General features: G+C 40.7%; 1 protein-coding gene across 4 annotated transcripts in view; it reads right to left on the minus strand.

Annotated features, from left to right (window-relative positions):
* Nucleotides 1-3,900: 3,900 nt before the first annotated feature.
* The window catches only part of RBM25 (RNA binding motif protein 25), a 34,443-nt gene continuing 18,641 nt past the window's right edge, over nt 3,901-19,702 (minus strand). For all 4 annotated transcript variants that reach the window (XM_033146388.1, XM_033146382.1, XM_033146394.1 and 1 more), the window contains 10 exons: nt 16,485-16,765; nt 15,733-15,946; nt 15,161-15,250; nt 12,654-12,727; nt 11,710-11,860; nt 11,009-11,333; nt 10,406-10,680; nt 7,949-8,047; nt 5,835-5,882; nt 3,901-5,322 (listed from right to left, as the gene is read on the minus strand). In XM_033146388.1, coding sequence (XP_033002279.1) covers nt 5,230-5,322; nt 5,835-5,882; nt 7,949-8,047; nt 10,406-10,680; nt 11,009-11,333; nt 11,710-11,860; nt 12,654-12,727; nt 15,161-15,250; nt 15,733-15,946; nt 16,485-16,765 — 1,650 coding nt within the window. In that variant the 3' untranslated portion in view covers nt 3,901-5,229. The remainder of the gene's footprint in view (nt 5,323-5,834; nt 5,883-7,948; nt 8,048-10,405; nt 10,681-11,008; nt 11,334-11,709; nt 11,861-12,653; nt 12,728-15,160; nt 15,251-15,732; nt 15,947-16,484; nt 16,766-19,702) is intronic.

Below are 19,702 nucleotides of genomic sequence, written 5' to 3' on the forward strand. Positions count from 1 at the left end.
CATGCGATTCTTCTTTGGCGATCACTCGTAGCCGACTAAGATTGTCTTCCATGAACACGGTCTTAAGAGTGAGTCCGTAAGTGACTGTGGAGACAAGTTCTGGATCCACACGTCCTTCCACAGTGGGGACATAGGTTTCCGGGTGGGAGTTTATCATGGTGAGGGTTTGCCAAACGTGCCTTCCTTTTAGTGCATTTCTACCTTTCGTCCTGAGTTCGAGAGTCTTCAGTCCACAACATCTTTGGTACACACCCACTTTATTTTGCAACCCGACCCTATGTAGACCTATGTTACGTATATTGTATGTTGACACTAAAATCCTATTCAGTTAGGATTGCTTTCAAGTAGTGTGCAGAGGATTACAACTGCCTTAGCAGTTTAAAAGGAGCCACAGCCACTAGTATCTTACCTCTGCCACTTGCTACATTTGCCCCAAGGTTTATTTCATTTATTACATTTATACCCCCACCTTTCCTCCAAGCTCAGGGATATGGTTCCCCTCTTCATTTTATCCTCACAACCCTGTGAGGTAGGTTTGGCTGAAACAGGTCATCCAGTGAGCTTCATGCTTAACTGGGGATTTTACCCCTGCTTTACTCTGACAAACAAAGGCTCCTGACTTTTCACTATCGATACAAGGCTGTTTACATGTAGACACAACTCTGTAGATTGTCCATGGTGGTGATTCTCATGCATTTGCTTAAAGTAATGTACAAACAAGCCTCATGGTTTTCAACATCCTAACCTACAATACCTTTTGAGTTTGGGAATTGAGGACTGCCTACATAGTTTTAGATAAGATTTGTTATGTTTTAAGATGTACAAGGTATCCAGCTTATGTTGCTACAGCTATGACTACGACTGTGTTTCCCTGAAAATAAGTCACTGTCTTATATTTTTCTCTCTCAAGAAAACACACTATGGCTTACCGTATTTTTCACTCCATAAGATGCACCTGAACATAAAATGCACCTAGATTTTAGAGGAGGAAAGGGGGAAAGCCCCATTCTTTGAGGATCAGCTCAAAGTTGTGCAGCTTCTTTTGCAAAGGGGGAAAAGCCTTGTGGGGGGGTCAGCTCCTAGTTGTGCAGCTTCTTTAGCAAAGGAGGAAAATCCTCATGGGGGGGTCAGCTCAGTTCTGCAGCTTCTTTTGCAAAGACGAAAAGCCCCGTTTTTATGGGGTTCAACTCACAGTTCTGCAGCTTCTTTAGGAAAGGAAAGGGAGCCATTTTTAGTTTTCAGACAGATAATCTAATCATCCAGTCAGATGTCACTGGGGAAACAAACAGCCTCCGTCTGCAGAACATTCAACAATGGAGGCCTGAGCAAGGGGGCGGGGCGGAAAGGGAGCCTTATCTCTCTCCCAATCGCTTGCTGATCAGCAGTTTCAACACCCCCTTCTCTTTTAACAACAACAAAAGCATGATCTGCTTTTGGCCCCTGGGCAATTCAGCTCCAAGGACCACGCATTCGCTCCATAAGACACACAGACATTTCCCCTTACTTTTTAGGAGGAAAAAAGTGCGTCTTATGGAGTGAAAAATACAGTATTTTCGGGGGGTGTCTTATTTTAACTGCTCTGTGTCGGTACGCTGCACAGCCACGCCTATCCAGGCCATCTTACGGGAGGAGCTGCGTTGGTATGGCTTATTTTCGGGGTATGGCTTACATTGCGCAAATGCATAGAAATCCTGCTACGGCTTATTTTATGGGTATGTCTTTATTTTCGGGGAAACACGGTAGTGTGAACTTGGCCCAACTGTCAACTAGACCAGTGTTTTTCAACCACTGTTCCGCGGCACACTAGTGTGCCGCGAGATGTTGCCTGGTGTGCCGTGGGAAAAATTAAAAAATTACTTTATATATAGTCAATATAGGCACAGAGTTAAATTTTTTAACATTTTCTAGTGGTGTGCCTCGTGATTTTTTTCATGAAACAAGTGTGCCTTTGCCCAAAAAAGGTTGAAAAACACTGAACTAGACAAAATACCCTGATCTAAAGTGAGGAGCATACAAATAATCAAGGGTCCCACAACTTGGAAGACACTGAATAAACTTATAATCTCCAACTACTGGCCATGCAGGTTGGAGATGGGAAGTGTAGCCCAAGGCATTTGAAAAGCCTGAGCTAGGTTATTATCTCAGCACCTTATAAACCAATATCCTTGTGTTAATACACACCTTGAATTTTTTTTAATATAAAATAAGTGGTGAGGAACTTACGGTCTTGCAGATGTTGCTGGTATCCAACTCCCATCAGATGCATGCATGGCCAAGTTGGGATGATGAACTATTCCCCCTCTGTTTTACAAGATGTATTCTGATAATAAAAACTCCTATGTGATTTTCATAGAATATAGTTGTAATAAAGTGCCAGTGAAATAAAACTTTGAAAACAAGAAGACAGAAAACGTTTTCAAACATAGGTAAAATCAGTAGTTTAAAAACCAATACACAAGTTACATGTCTGCTAATAAAAAGGGACAAATAAAAGACACTATCAGGTCAATTCTGCTCTGAATTCTTGTAAATGGATTAAAAACATATGTTTCAGCAGATGGTTGGGAGTTACATTAAAATTCATTTTTTCACTTATAATTTTTGTTGCTCTTGACTTGTTTTTTGCTGGTTAGGATGCAAACTGTTAATTTTGATGATGAGATTAATGTTACCAACATCAACTCTAGGGAGCCATGCAGCTAACTTTGGCTTTACCTTTTATTGAGAACTGATACTTTTTTGAATGGAATCTGTTGTTTACATTTCTTTTCTAAGGAAATTTTTTCAATCCTATTAAGTCTTCTGCTTATGATGAAGTTATGATTCAGTCTCGTTAAGATTCAGAAAATTTAATCTACTCTTGTGGAGAGCTTTCATTTAGCAATTAACTGAATGAATCCTTTATATTGCTGCACTGTTGCTAATTTAGCATTGTATGTCCATACATGTCAAGCATGTATTCTCGTTTTCAAATGTGCAGTGTTGCTTTTTAGATAAACCAAACATAGAAGCTGCTTTATAGCAGGCCACTTGTTCATCATGCACAGGCCTCCCCAACCTGGTGCCCCCTCCAGATTGGACTGTAAACCATCACCCTCAGGCAGCATGGTCAATGACCAGCAGATGACAGGAGTCATCATCTCACACATCTGAAGGGCATCAGACTGAGAAATGCCCGACAGCCAACTCTTCAGTTCAGCTGGATCCTGCCTGGAAATGCTAGGATCCAGTTATGGCCCTTTCCCTTTTTGTGAAGGGCTATGGTAAAACAGACCATTATTAAGTTTTTTATTGTTCTTTGATTAGTTAGGCTGTCACTTCTATCACTGTGTAACAGGTCAATACATTCAGGTAGGTAGCCGTGTTGGTCTGACGTAGATAAAAGCTCATACCAGGAACGAACTTACCGGTAGTTGGTCTCTAAGGTGCTATAGGTCAGTACATATAATTTGTCTCCTAGAAGTGGTATGGTTCTCATTCTTGAGATTCCATTCCTTCCCCCCACCCCCAGTAATTGTAACAATACAATTCACTAGGTTGGATCTAGATTAAGTTTTGCAACTTTGTTTTTATTTCAACTTGTATTTTGTTGGTGTTTTATTGTACTCTATTTAAATTATTACTGTTAGTCACAGCATTTGGTGGAAACGTAGGCTACAAATTGTAACAAATTGTACTTCAGTTAGTCATGACTAACATGACTAACTTGATTTCAACAGACTCAAGCGCAACCAGCTTATTCTAGATCCAACTCAACACTATAGTTTGGTCAGTGTGTAGAATTTGAAGCTTATTTCCATACTGTGAAGATTTTGCAGATCAACAAGCCAACTAATCAATTACTTCCAGAAAAGAAATAGAAGTGGTAGTATATTTTGAAACATAATTAAATAATCAAAATCCAGATCAAATATATACATTTTTAATATCTGAAATATTTACATGGTGGAACCATTTATAGGATCCCATTTATTAAGAACAGTTTTTTTTTCCAGCTGTCTTCTTATAATGCATGTCCTCAGTAACTCAGTGTCATGGTTACACCTCCTAAATAGGTCAACCTGTATCCTTCAGGTAAAGAGATATCAGAAGAGCAGTATTTTAAAAAGTGAGAATTGTTGCTTCTTGGAAAGTGTTCATCCTGCAATCAAGAAGGCCCATAACGTACAGCCTTTCTACTTGTGTAGATTTTAAAAAATGCAGTTTACAGTACATTGTTATCGATACCACATCAGCATATGTATAAAACTCATACAGAGTAAGAGGACAAGAAATATCATCCTCTATCCAACAGACAGCTTACAGTACAAAAAGAAAGTCACAACTGACTTGATGACTTACATAAAAACAAATTTCTCCATTGTTCGAAAGCATATGATTTTAACAATGTAAACTGTTGTGCTCAAGTTACATTTTTAAACGTTTTCTATCCACAAGTTTCCCAAACCTGTCTATGGATTTTATTTTAAATAATAAAAAAGAATACTTTAGATGTCAGACTTGTTTTAGTAGGAAGCTAAAATTAAAGAAATTTGTGCACTAGTTATCCTTGATTAAAACCACAACTGAGTATGAAATTTTGTCACCACTGTAACTGAACAAAAGGCCTCATGTAATGAGCAGGAGGAAATTTATCAATGGCTTTACAAGGATGCCTGAGTTGAAGCAAGTCCACCATGTTTTTCTATAGATTCCTCTAGAAATATTATAAAGTTCAACAAGGGAATGATCTCTTATCCATGCAGATGAAAACTGTGTGCCAACAAAATGACTCCCATCCATTTTTAGAATTTTAAAGTTTATTCTAATATTTTAAAATGGAGAAGGGGAAGAAGAGGTTGGTGTATTTACATAAAATTCAATTATTTTGGTTTGTGGTAAGCACATATGTTTCTAAAACATGGGTCTTTTTAATATTTACAAGGAACAGTTTAGAAGATGAATTATCAGAGACTGTGTACAGCAGCTGCAGTAGTTTATGAAACAATACCTGTAACTGTACCTGGTGAGTGAAAAACCACCAATGCAGAATTCAGATAATTACAACCAAGGAAGCTAGGGTGAGGGAAGGAGGGGACCTCAGTGTAACAAGATGAAAAAAAATTCACATTTTCTACATTTAAAAAATACAGGTCTCACAAATGTCTCTTGAAGACAGAGAAACTTCAGAGTTCTTCAGTGATGCAGAACAAAAGTTGAAATGGAGCCCCCAAAACAAAAAGGGATTCTTTATTTCACCAACCCAATCTTTTTGGCTTCCGTTTCATATATTAATAACCTCCACATTTTGACTATAAAAACTTCAGCTTCTTCATCTAGCACCTACACCAAAAAAGAAGAAAACAGGGCATTAAAAACTAGAGGAAAAAGTACATCTCTCTGAATGCATTAATGAAAGTGATTCTCAGAGAAGAGCTCTAAAGGTAAAGGGACCACTGACTGTTAGGTCCAGTCATGGACGACTCGGGGGTTGCGGCGCTCATCTCACTTTACTGGCCAAGGGAGCTGGTGTACAGCTTTCAGGTCATGTGGCCAGCATGACAAAGCCACTTCTGCCGAACCAGAGCAGCGCACGGAAACACCGTTTACTTTCCCGCTGGAGCGGTACCTATTTATCTACTTGCACTTTGATGTGCTTTTGAACTGCTAGGTTGGCAGAAGCTGGGACCGAGCAGCAGGAGCTCACCTTGTTGCAGGGATTCGAACCGCCAACCTTCTGATCGGCAAGCCCTAGGCTCTGTGGTTTAGACTACAGTGCCACCCGTGTCCCTAGAAGAGCTCAAAGTTTACACAAATTACAAATTCTGGATGTGGCATGTTTTTCCTTTACTCACCATAGCAACATCATCCAAGATGCTCTGCGGTGAACTATGAGCCATAACCTGAAAAGGAGAGGCATATCAACATTGAGAACACAGCACTTGTATGACTGAAAATTGAACCATGCAAGATTCAGAACTGTTACCCACATAACAGTAACATTCTAGCAGGTAGCAAACACACATATCTTAAAATAAAATCCATGAAAAGCAAGCCCATTGCTTTCAATATTAAATAAGGTTGTTTGCTCCAGGGGAAGCTTCTGAGAATGGAAGCAAGCACTCTGATTTTTACTGTTTTCCCCCTTCCCTCTGTAGCTCCTTGCACCTCAAAAACCTGTTCCAGAAGATTGGGGGGGGGGGGTTGGAAGAGCATGGGAGGTATTACAGGCATGTAGGAGAAATAGGGAAATTGGGAAACGGCTTCTCTTCCCATTCTATTCACAGAAGCCTCTGCTGATCAAAAACCCTTATTACAGGAAATAGGCTGACCCTTATTTAGTTTTGCATACTCGCTGAGCATGAACAGTCCAGAAACTCAGACTAATGTTAACCTATACAGTGGTATCTCAGGTTACATACTCCTCTAACCCAGAAATAACACTTCTGGTTAAGAACTTTGCTTCAGGGTAAGAACAGAAATTGTGCTCTGGTGGCGCAGTGACAGCGGGAGGTCCCATTAGCTAAAGTGGTGCTTCAGATTAAGAACGGACCTCCAGAACGAATTAAGTTCTTAACCCGAGGTACCACTGTATCCTACGACAAACCATTAACTGAAAGCCGACCATGCTAGCAGAGCTGGGAAGAGGTGTGGCAGGCTATGCAAGGGTGTGGCCTCAGTGATGCTACACTGGACAAGCAAATCGACTCTTCAGATAGGTGTTGTTGTTGTTTAGTCGTGTCTGACTCTTCGTGACCCCATGGACCAGAGCATACCAGGCACTCCTGTCTTCCACTGCCTCCCTCAGTTTGGTCAGACTCATGTTAGTAGCTTCCAGAACACTGTCCAACCGTCTCATCCTCTGTTGTCCCCTTCTCCTTGTGTCCTCCATCTTTCCCAAAACCAGGGTCTTTTCCAGGGAGTCTTCTCTTCTCATGAGGAGAAGTATTGGAGCCTCAACTTCAGGATCTGTCCTTCCAGTGAGCACTCAGGGCTGATTTCCTTCAGAATGGATAGGTTTGATCTTCTTGCAGTCCATGGGACTCTCATGAGTCTCCTTCAACACCATAATTCACTTGTGCGTGTAGCATCACTATTTCACTTGCCCGTGCAGCATCAGTGGGTTGGGATGTACAAAAGCTCAACCAACTAGGGAGGATCCCAACGGCAACAACTTATTACTCCAGCCAATGCTGTTTCAGACGAAGCCAATGGTGTGAGACAGGCATGCTGTGGAAGAAGTACTGAGTGGCCAGACATGCTGTCTAAACTGATGTTTGAGCCAGTCAATGCAGTGCTGTGACTCAAAGGGTCTCCGTTCACCTGGACCAGTTGCCCCTCATAATGTGCTCCAATGCACTTATGTGGTGTTGAGACTGCCATCCTACCCTATAAGGGGGGTATTGGCTCCATTGGTGAAGGGAATGCCACACATAGCTGTGGCGTCCTCAATGCCTGGTCTAGCCTGCTCAGGGGTGTTTGGCCTACTTCAGGCCTTTGGTGGCTTGGGCACATAGGGGATGGGAAACAGCTTGTACTTTGACTAGTGATGACAGTACACATTTCTAAGAATCCACCTCAGCCAAGGACACCTCCGTAAGGGCTGAAAATTAAAGCCTGCAGAGAGGTAGATCTCAGTGTATCACTGCTGCTAAGGAGAGCAATCCAATTATCCCTAAAGTGGGGGTGGGGGGGCAAGCTTCTTGTGTCTCCCTCTCAGAAGCCAGTCTGTGAAGGTGAGGGAAAGGAAGTCTAATTTTTATTTTTAGTATTTATACATGGAAAGAACAGTAGAAACAGTGAAATCACAGAAGAAAATTGCTAAGCCAAAATGAAACAGTAAAAGGAGCCAGCCTATTTCCTGTAAAAGCTATTCCAGCCTTAGTCCACCAGAGGGGCAAGTAAGCCCAACTGGCAAGAGAAATTATAGCACCAGCCACCTAAAATATGTATTTACAAAGAAGTTTACCTTTGAACAAACAAAGTCAACTAGCGTTGCTTCTTCTTCACCAATATATTCTATTATTTTCTTGTTGATCCATGGTCTAATTCGACGTTCCATTAATGTCTAGAACAGAAAACATTATCATTTTAAATAGTTCCCATATTTTTTATTTGGACCATACATTGCTTTCATCCCTTGTCACTTATAAAAGGTAAAAGTAAAGGTAAAAGTAAATGACCCCTGGACGGTGAGGTCCAGTCAAAGGCTGGGATGCAATGCTCATCTTGCTTCAGGCTGAGGGAGCCGGCATTTGTCCACATACATCTTTCCAGGTCGTGTGGAAAGCATGACTAAACCGCTTCTGGCGCAACAGAACACAGTGACGGAAGCCAGAGCGCACGGAAACACCACTTACCTTCCTGCCACAGCGGTACCTATTTATCTACTTGCACTGGTGTGCTTTTGAACTGCTAGGTTGGCAGAAGCTGGGACAGAGCAACAGGAGCTCACCCTATCGCACGGATTTGAATCACCAACCTTCAGATCAGCAAGCCCAAGAGGCTCAGTGGTTTAAACCACAGCGCCACCCACGCCCCTTTGTCACTTATAGCAACAATACTGTATTAACATTGAAAGAAAATCTCTGCTAGTTCAGACTAAAGGACTATCTAGTCCTGCAACCTGTTTCCCAGAAAGGTCAACCAGATGCCTCTAGGAAACTAACATGTAGGACATGAATGAAATAGCCCTTTCCCACTGTTCCCCAGATCCTGGAGGCAGTATACAGCCATTATGCCCAGTAGCTAATAATAATAAATAATGATGATGATGATAATAATAATAATAATAATAATAATAATAATAATAATAATAATAATAAATTTATTTATACCCCACCCATCTGGCTGGGTTTCCTCAGCCACTCTGGGCGGCTTCCAACAAAATATTAAAATACAATAGTCTATTAAACATTAAAAGCTTCCCTAAACAGGGCTGCCTTCAGATGTCTTCTAAAAGTCTGGTAGTTGTTTTTCTCTCTGACATCTGGTGGGAGGGCATTTGCATAGAGCGGGTGCCACTACTGAGAAGGCCTTTTGCCTGGTTCCCTGTAACTTGGCTTCTCGCAGTGAAGGAACCGCCAGAAGGCCCTCGGCGCTGGACCTTCTCTATGAATTTGTCTAATCCCATTTTAGCTGGTGGATATGACCACATCTTGTAATGCAGTGTGTAAAGAAGTACCTATTGTGTTTATGACTACAAGATTTAAATGGGCTTACATCAGTAAATAAACCAAGTAAAGCTTGAATTAATTTTAACTACTGATGCTAATTTTTTAGATTTATCTGCTTCTGGTGTTTAATTATAACAGAAAGAAATAGAAAAAATGTTTGAGTTTGCAATGCTACACCCTGGAAATAAGTCCCACTGAACTCAATGAGACTTACTTCTAAGACAATATGCATAGGACTGCACAGTTAAGATGGCGTTTCCTTTATCAAAATTTGCTTTAAATTCCTTCAATTTCAAGGCATGTACTGTGTGTAACGTAAAAAAAATTAAGTAGACCAGTTAAAAGGCAAAATGTTTATGAACTTAACATTATTCAATTGGTTGCTAGCTCCTGCCAAACTTGTAAGCCAGGATCCAAAATAGGACAAGGGCAGATGTATCAATACAACAGGTTTTAGTTGTGTCTCTGTCTGCAGCAGATCTCATTAAGGAGACAAGTTTGAATGAACAGCAACATGCCTCCTTACTCCTTGCCTGCTATATATTCCATGCTACCACCACTAGATGATCTGATATATAAGTAAATGGCTTGAATCCAGAATTCTCTTTCACTGATGAAAGTACAGATACTCCTGTGAGCAAAGGTGATTTCCTCTTCCCCCTAGCCTCTTGTGTCCTCCATAATCTATTCCATAGGGTTGAGGGACTTTCCAGAACATTGTGGGAGAGCTGTAAGATGAACAAGTGAATATTGTCTCCCCTTCCTCCTGCTAGTGGAAACCTTTGCTAGACTGGAAGCCTTTCACAAGCAGATGGGTCCCTTCTGTTTACAGAAGGGACACTTAGGATGCAAGCCAATCTTTGCATTTCGGTAGTACTTAATAATAAATAATAAATTTATTTTTATTATTATTATTATTATTATTATTATTATTATTATTATTATTATTATTATTATTATTATTTCTACCCAGCCACTCTGGGCGGCTTCCAACAGAATGTTAAATTAAATTAAATTAAAATGATGTGACTTGCATATGTATACGGTAGTATTTTTTTCTAGTTAAAAGTAAATAGCAGGCATGGGGGCTTGGTTATGTACTGAAATAAGTATTTTCCAACAGAGCTAGTATTATTCAATGAGGTGCATAAATTTTACCTATACTCAGTGTTGAACCACAAAAGCTGGCAAATTAGTGAAACGCATGTCCTGTAGTTCATATTCAAGATTTTGTAAAAATTTACACTTACTGAATCCACAATAGACCAGTCAAGAGGATAAGCAAAGAGTTCTGGTTTGGCTGTGGGAATTTTCTCAATTAGACTCTTAATGTGCTTGCGCTTCTCCTCAGTATTGACACTGCCTTTGGAGGAGCCTTTGTCTTCATCACCGTAATCTAGGGGTACCAGTTTCCTTTTTCGAGGCATGTCATCACTGTCTTCATCCTCAAACTTATTGAAGACACTGTCCACAGTGAGTTTCTTTCTTTTCACGGCATTGGGCTGGTTAGGACTATTGCAGGCACCTACAATATAAAGAAGATTCATTCTAATATATTTAAACACCAATTCAATCTGGAGACTTCCAAATTCAAGCAAGAGCTGCACTTTTAAAAACAATGGGATATCAACAAATTAAGAATAAAAGGCTGGGGAGAGAAAAACCAACCATAGAGCGAAGTGGCTAGGATTAAAGAGTTTATTCTATGCCGCTTCACTCAAATGCTCTGCTCTCAAATGGATCAATAATAATTATACAATCAGAAGGTTCAAAGAAGGGAAGCACAGAATCTGACTTCCTAGCTTTGTGCCTTCCTTCCTCACATGGCTAGAAACAAGGAGAAAAAAACTTGCCCAATTTGAGGCTAAGCCCTATTTTAGGCCTGTACTCCTCTGGCTGCTGCTGATCTGGCGAGTTTTCATGTGGGATAATAATACCACAGGGAGATTCATCCCCAGGAGTGTTAGGAGTTGCATTGCCACTTGCTGATGAAACGGATGGGGCAGAGCTGATGGGTCGCAAGGTTGGTTTAAGGCAGGGCTTTTGCTCTGGCTCTTCCTCCTCTTCTTCAGGTTCTTCCCTCTTCTCTTCCTTTTCTTGCTTTTCCTCCTCCTCTTCCTCAGATTCTGGCTCCTGTTTGGTTTGTGGCTGTCGACGCCTTTCAGCCTCTTGTTCCATCTATGGAACAAAATTGTGGTCTTATGCACATTCTTGATCAAACACACTTATTAGGAGTTAAAACATGCAAAGCAAGCCTGGCTGTCCCCCTAAATGGATAATCCTAGTTAATCCGAGGCAGTTTTTTAAAAGCTCAATTTTATTTGGCTTTATAAGGAAGGAATAATCCAGATTAACAATACTATGATACTTATATAAAGAGATCTGAAACAAAAAACTGCTTTCCACATGATCATGGGGATAAACCCAGGACATGTCAACCAACAGGGTCAGTCACAAATCTCTACCTTTCCAATAGTCAACTACATGACATGGTCTACTACTGTATAATAAAAATACTAATTCACCACCCTTTGCCAAAAAGGGAGTTTCTTACCCTCTGTAGCTCTGCATCTGGATCTGGGTGTCCTTCTGCAAGAAGACGTTGCCGGATTTCTTCCAGTTCTTCCTTTTCCCTTTTCCTATCTCTTTCATCTGCTTCCATTTCCTTTTCCCTATCTCGCAATCGCTTCTGCAGAGCGCTTCCCCTGTAACATGCATTCACTTTTGTTTTAAAGGTCTCGTGGCACTTGTTTCCCACAAATATTTGTCAAAAACAGCACACCATAAGGACCCGATACAGAATATTGACTATAAAGTTTCATGTTTCATTCCCTACATCAGAAATATAAAATATTCTGTTTGGAGTAGGATTAAGCCATGTACTTCTTTGCACCTGGATTCTTACAAGAACATGCCAGGGAGGAACAGCAATTCTTAAAACTAGGGAAATAAAAGATCCTTTAGTTTGAAAGTGATTAAGAGTCTCCTCATTCTTCCAACACAAAGTTATGTGAATATGTTCAGTGCTTTTCATAAAAGAGGTGCATATTTGCTAGGATTTGTCTAATGATCACACTTACTGGTGCTGCATTAAATTTACAAATTTGGGGCTGCCATCTCCATCATTGAACACACAGGTTTCCTTTGAGGCGTGGAGCACCTTTGGCCAGCTTAACCTGATTTACCCACTACATGCCCCACATTGGGCAGAAAGATCCCTGCATTGCAGTGGGTTGGACTAGATGACCCTTATGATTCCTTCCAACTCTACAATTCTATTATTCTAAATCACATTGTTTGTAAACCTCTCCTACTCATCACATGTTAGAACACAAGATTTCCTACGTATGTCTTTCTGATAGGAGTCATGAAAAGTTGACGAAACCTAAGAACACAAACTGTTTTATCTTGTGAACCGCCCTGAGACCTGCAGGTATAGAACGGTATACAATTTTAGTAAATAAATAAAAAATCTCCTGCAGTCCATGCTAAGCATACCTGTAGTATTTTGGATCATCTCTGTCATCATCATAATCTTCTAGAAATTCTTTTAGACGCTTAGCTTCTTTTGCCTATAAAAGAGTTGAAAACATTTAATTAATTTCAGACAGAAATTAGCTTGTCACCCTAGAAGGAGCAGAAGTTATTCCCTACCAGAAAGTTTCTAGAGTAGCACCTTCCTTTAAGTAGATAGCAAGTCACTACTAGTTTGCTTTTCCTGCTTCTGGGACGGTATTTCCTCCTCGCAAACTACTGAACCCTCTGAAGCTTCAGTTGAGAATCGACTTCCCAGTTCTGAACTAAAGTGTAGAGGCATGAGATAAGTTAGCCAGGCTTTGTGAAAGGGACCTGAAATAATTGCTTTGAGTGCAAATCTGCCCCAAGTCAGTCAGTTCTGGCTAGGATGCAAGAGAACCAAGTTAATGAGCTCTAAATGCATGAGAGGAATTTGGGCATGCATTTTAGAAAGCAGTTTCCTGTGCCAATCCACTTTTGAAAACAGTCTACAATATAGCTTTTGAAAATTGATGGGTCCTGCTGTTGAAAGAAACATGTAAAAATGTCACTAGGCATGCAAACTTAGATCCAGCTTCTGCTCCCACGCAAGTAGGAGTGGAATCGGGGCTACTTAGCTGGGGAGCACAAAGCCCCTGCTTCCCAGCTGAGAGATCTCCGACCCCACTCCTGCTTGCATGGGAGCAGAAGATGGATCGGGTCTGCTCAGCTGAGGAGGTGCAGGCTCCATCACACTTTTCCTTTGAGAGGTGTGTGGCTGCATTCCCCTCATGGAGAAATTTAAAGGAGCACCACCTGGCAAGGCAGAGACAGCCTGACAGCTGCATAAGAGGGCAGTGCAGGGGTTCTCAGATGCATGCAAGCAGGAGCCAGGTCAGGGATCTCTCAGCTGGGAAGTGGGGGCTTTGTGCTTCCCAGCTGAGCAGCCCCGATCCAGCTCCTGCTTACCGGGACATCGGGGCTCGCTCAGTTGGGGGCAGGAGCCTTTCTGCCCCACAGCTGAGCAGCAAGCTGGGTCCAGCTGCATTGTCCCCAGCCCGCCAGATGCTGTGCTGAAAGCCCCTCAGCTCCCGCCATGAGAGCTGAGGCAGTTTCTCCCAGTGCCTTGCCAGCTGAGGCCAATGCAGCTTGTTTCAACATTGCGGGTTGTCACCAAACTGCGATGTTCTGCTGGCGATACCTAAACCTAACATTGCCCAGCCCTAGTCACAGCTAGCTTGCCTTGGCCTATGCAAGTAAATGCTTACGAGTTTTTCTCTCTCAATCTTAACAGCGCTATCCTAAACATGTTTACCCAGACGCAAGTAGCACTGAGTTCCATGAAATTTACTCCCTTAAGTGTATTTAGGATTATATTCTCAGCATTAGGAGTTCTGAGAACCATGCAAAATCCATTCTCTCCATTTCTGGCAACATGGTGTGCGTTTTTTAAATGACCTCCCATGGGTGCAGACTAACGGCCCAGTTTCCCCACCTTAGCTTATAATGGCATGAAGAATACTTGCTGCTTATAATGGCAGATTCTTCCAGGCTACCAGCAATACTACAAAACAAGTATCTGTTTGGAGTTAATTTACATGAAAGCCAAAAAATTATATAAAAACACAGAGAAGTTTTTTCAAAAGCTTATGTTCTGAAGATTTATGCTGAAGATCGTATGCAGGCAGCCATGTTGGTATGTTAGAAAAAATACTCTGAGCTTCACAAAACTTTTCTGTTGCTTTCAGATTTAAATAAGGAGGGCAGAGAGGAGAAAAAATATGCTGATGGCACAGGGGGCAGTGAAAGCCATGTATGACATTATGGCCTTAAGATGTCAATTCAGAAAGCTCTTTGCAAACTGATTAGGGTACATCATGCTCCATGTATCCAATGATAGTCATACTGAGAGTGGACCAGTTGAAATTAATGGACATGACAAACTTTGGTCCACTAATTGGAATGGTTGAAGTCTGAATAGAAAAAATATAAGCAGTTAGTAGTTACTCAAATCTGTCTGAGAGCAATAAGGAAAACATACCGTATTTTTCCGTGTATAAGATGCCCCCAATGTATAAGACACCCTTTATTTTTGGGTACTCCAAATTGAGAAAACACTACCTGTGTATAAGACGAGCCCCAATTTTAAACCTATTTTTTTTGGTAAAAAAAAAAAAAAACCTAGTCTTATATACGGAAAAATACGGTAGTTGCAATATTAGTAAAGTTGGAAAACAGTTTTAGATAATGAACTAAGACCTTTACACTTTGTAAGGAATGAAGTCTGTAAAGCAGCCAAACACTTTTTCTTCGCGTAATTCTTAAAAAAAAAATTGTGGCAACATACAGACTCAGCTATTTTGCATTAACATTTGTGAGCTCCCACTTAAGCCACAAAAATATTAATTACTACTACTACTACTACTACTGGACACCCTTGTATACCAGCACAGAGATTCTGCCATTTGAGCATCTAATAAAAGCACTGCAAAAAATAATGAACCCCTTACCATTTCTCTTCGCCTTTCTTCCTCCCTCTCAGCTTCTTTTTCATATTCTCTAGCTTTTTTCCGTTCTCTGATCTCCCAGTTTTTAAGACGCTGAAACAAAATAATCTGTTTACCATTTACTGAACCAGAGGGGGGGGGGAATCCCATATGTCACTTGAGAGAAGCAAAACCATCCACAATTAATTATATCACTCAGTCTTCTATTTCAATACAGAGGGGTTCTGTAAAATGCTCTGAAGCTTGATGGCCAATGCTATAATATTATTAGAATACAGGTATGGGCAGGAAACATGATCCACAATAATGGAGTTGGATCTTTAACAACTTGTGATCAGACCTCGATTCAGAGAATGGGGCTTTCACCCTGAAAAGGAACAACCTCCTTTCAACAAGTGTCTCCTGAGGGAGCACGGGGTACTGGGGGAGAGGGTCTTCAATGCAGGGCTCTGCAGCCGGTGGGTGGGACGGTAGAGTTAATATTCCCACCCCACCCCCGAAAACCAGGTGCTCTCCATTTGCAACAGAATCCCTTAGACTCCAATCCCCAGATCAGAAGAAACATCCTCCCATACCTCTTGATAAGCTGCTTCCTTTTCACGGAGCTTCCTTTCCAGTTTGCGCCGCTCATAGGCATCTTCTTCATCCTCTTCTCTATCCCTTTTCTTGTCCTTCTCTCTCTCTCTCTCCCGTTGTTCTCGTTCCCTTTCCCGCTCCCGTTCCCTCTCTCGCTCCCGTTCCCTCTCCCGTTCTCTCTCTCGTTCCCTTTCTCTGTCTCTGCTTTTCTCTCTGTGGACAAATATGACAAATGATTAATGCATGTAACTGTCAACATTTAATACTGCTGGTACTAGAGGTTAGGTCTAACAAAACTAACTCTACTAGATAATTAAAACACCATACAATACGAGGTTTACAACAGTAGTGATTTGGAGATCACCGAAATAAAGCCAAAATTCAAAACCTCTGTTAGGTTTTTCAAATTAGCCACAACATTGCTTGTGTAGTCATTAGACAAATGACAAATGACGTTTTGAACAATAGACACAGTACATCCATCTGCTGTCTTTACACTGATACTCACTCACACTCTCTCTCACACACACACAGCTCTCTGTATGTTGGTTGTGGCTTTATTCCGTCAGTCAAACCATACAAAAGGGCCTGAGGGACAGGGCACCATGGCTGTCAGCAAATCATACTATTTAATTCATTGCCTCGTGGCTTATTGCATGCTGGTCTTCAAAACAGGTTGCATCCATGAATTATTTCCTTAAGAACCATTGTAAAATTTATTAATAAGTATTCATTACACCACACAATTTACCTAGATCTGCTCCGATCTTTATTTCGGTCTGAGCTTCTTTCGCGGTCTCTGTCTCGATCTCTTTCCCTGTCCCGGTCTCTGTCTTTAGTGCGGTCCCGATCTCTATCGCGTTCTCGTTCACGCTCCCGTTCCTTTTCCTTCTCTCTTTCACGCTCTCTCTCCCTCTCTCTTTCACGCTCCCTTCTTTCTCTTTCACGCTCCCGCTCCCTCTCTCTTTCACGCCGTTCTTTTTCAATTTCTTGTCTCTCTTTCTCCTTTTTGCCTTTTTCCTCCTCCAATTTCTAGAAACCAAGAGGATTTTCAAAGTTAGCATGTAGCTATAGTCGGAGGCCCCACCCCACCACCACGCACAACACCCAAGGCTGGTAGTGAGCATTTCAATAACACCAATAATTTAACATTTAAATATTTAACAGCTTACTGTCAGCTCATAAGAAAAAAAGGTCTGCAATCGTAAGGCTAGATTTCGTGCAAAAAGCATATATCTAACATAGACTGGCAATCTCCAACCTTGGAAAGAAGGGCAATGCTCACCTCATATATGCATATGCTGACAATTACATAGTGCATTGCCATCAATAGTTCACAGAAAACTCCCGAGCCACGAAAGATAGAAAAGAGCTTGAACACAGATGAATTTTTAGCTGGCAAAGTTCATCCTGCCCATGTAGGCAGATCATTTAGTAGGATGCTGACAGACAAGATTACCTCATACCACAGCCAAACCAAATTCATTCTATGCAAGGATGGGAAGTAAAATCAACTTCAACTGTGTATGTTACTTGAAATGTTTGGAAGGATACATCTTACCAATCACTTTATTCTCCCCAACTTTTTATTTTTATTTTTTTTGCATTCACTGCTTCAAGTAATAGTTTCTAAAGAATAGGATCCCCAAGAATGAGAAGGTTGGAAATCGCACATAGACAAGACTAAAAGGTTATACGGTACATTTTTACTGAATTCTATACAAAAGTGCATTTTTTAATTCAAAAAGTCATGCCTATTACCAAAACTCCCATGAAGACAATAGAAAAATAAAATCTCATTAAAATGATAGATAAATCCATCCTTGGAAGCAATTGGTGTGTGTTAACTTACAGATGCTGTGCTAGGACATGGACCGCCAACACTGGATTAACCTTGCCTACAAGCTACATTTCTGGGAGGAAGAGCAAGTACATGGTTCACAAGTAAACCAAAAAAAGGAAGGAAAAAAAAAACATAAGCCAAATATCAGCCTGATGGGTGCCAAAATATGATGGGCATGATCCTTCCACATCCAAGTGTTGTGCCTGGTGAGATCAACTTAGGGGTTAACAGAGCCCATTTCTCACTCATCCTCTCCTTAGCGCACATGTGCGATCAGTGCACCATACCATTTCAGCCAATAAGAGGCTCTTGCATCACTACTAAGCCCCCTCTTGTCACTTGGTGGAAGGAGCATGATCCGTTCCTTCACCAAGTGGCAAGTGGAGGAGGGTGTAAGAGAAGTGCACAAGCCTCTTATTTTCAGCAGTGGCCTGGTTCATTGCCTGCATGTATGCTAAGGGGAAAGTAACAGAGCACCATTATTCCTTCCAGGATCCATCTGTGCATGGGTGCAGCACAAGAGTGAGGAAGGATTACACCCTAAATATATTGTATGCAGTTTATGCAAGGGGGAAGAGCAAAATCGCCCCATTTGGCACCGTGTTTACCACCGCTGAAATAATTTATAAATTGGAACAATAAAGTGTGCATATATTTCTCTCTTTCAACAAAGAATTTAAGACAACTTTAAAAACAATCTTACCTGTCAGAAAGTCTTCTGGTGTGCGCTCATGGACCAGAGAACCAAAACAAAGTCACAGTAATAAAACTAATAAACAAAAGATCAATATATCTAACCACCACACTAAATGGTACCAAAAGTGAAATATAGGGAGGATGGTGTTAGATACATTGAACTTACAAAAGAAAAGGGTATTTGAGAATGGTAGAGAACAGCCATAATGGAGGAGGAAAAGGTGAAAGTGTACAGAATGTGGCAACCTACTTTCTAAGTGAAATGCTCTCATACAATATAATTTCATTTAGTGTATTAAGGTATGCTAGCTAAATTAACTTTCAAAAGCAGAACTTACCTCAAATTTCGTATACTTTTATAGAAAAGTTTATATACTGAAATGATCAATACTTACAGATTATTTTAGTTGTTCCAATAACAATGTCTTTGGTTAAGTTCCGGGATTCCCCCGCAAAAATTTCTTTTGTAGTAAAAGTCATGATAAAAATTTGCCTTGACTTTTGGCGTCTTAAAGGCTTTCATTTCAAGCTTCTCTTTTCTTAAAAGCCAAATCAGCACTGTTGTTTCATATTGAAAATTTAAGTAATAGGCTGCTTCCAAGTAAACAAAAGGATGTTTTATAGGAAATGAGGGGTGAAAAGGATTCAGGATATGCTAATAAAGTAATGAGCAAAGAAGGTAGGTAGAAAAAAACGTAAAATCTTACCTTCGGTTCTCTTCAGACTCATCTGTGCTATAAATGGACACCCCCTGCAATGCTGATACCCTAACAGTCCGATTGTTTGTAAATTCTAACCAAAAAACATGCAAAGGTTCACTGTGCTCATTAGCCAGCCCCTTTTTGAACATCCCACCCAATATATGAAATGGCCATTTTGTATTAGATTTAGTTCCATCTATTTGAAAAGGTTAATTCAAAATATTCCCCCAATAGGATAGATCAAAGGCAATAAAATGCCTGATTGCTTCTGAAACAGTGAAGCATATTTTGATTTTGTTTTAACCACATTATTTCTTTACATTTTAGAGGTATGTTGGGGCTTGGAAATAAGACGATGTTTCACCACTGAACAGTTTCATACATCTTCTGGAACAATTATCCTCAGGTTCTCATTCCAAAGTTATACTACAATATGTTGCATTGCCAGCAATGTACATCCATTTTTGCTTTTTAAGTGTGGCCCTGTAACCAGAGTACTTTTTACCCGTTTTGTAACTTCACACCATTATACCAATATTAGCAAACTATGAGCACTCATTTCAGGGATAAATACTTTACTGAGCGTGCAGTACTCCAGCCTTGGTGGGCAGTTCATATTCCCTTAGAAGCTAACATCAAGAGACAGTGCATGCATAGCTTGAATTTCACCCCTCCCTTAAACAACCCTTCCCAACCGGAACACATTCACAAATTCACATTACAGAAACT

This window comes from Lacerta agilis, chromosome 1, assembly GCF_009819535.1.
Source record: "Lacerta agilis isolate rLacAgi1 chromosome 1, rLacAgi1.pri, whole genome shotgun sequence".
NCBI lineage: Eukaryota > Metazoa > Chordata > Lepidosauria > Squamata > Lacertidae > Lacerta > Lacerta agilis.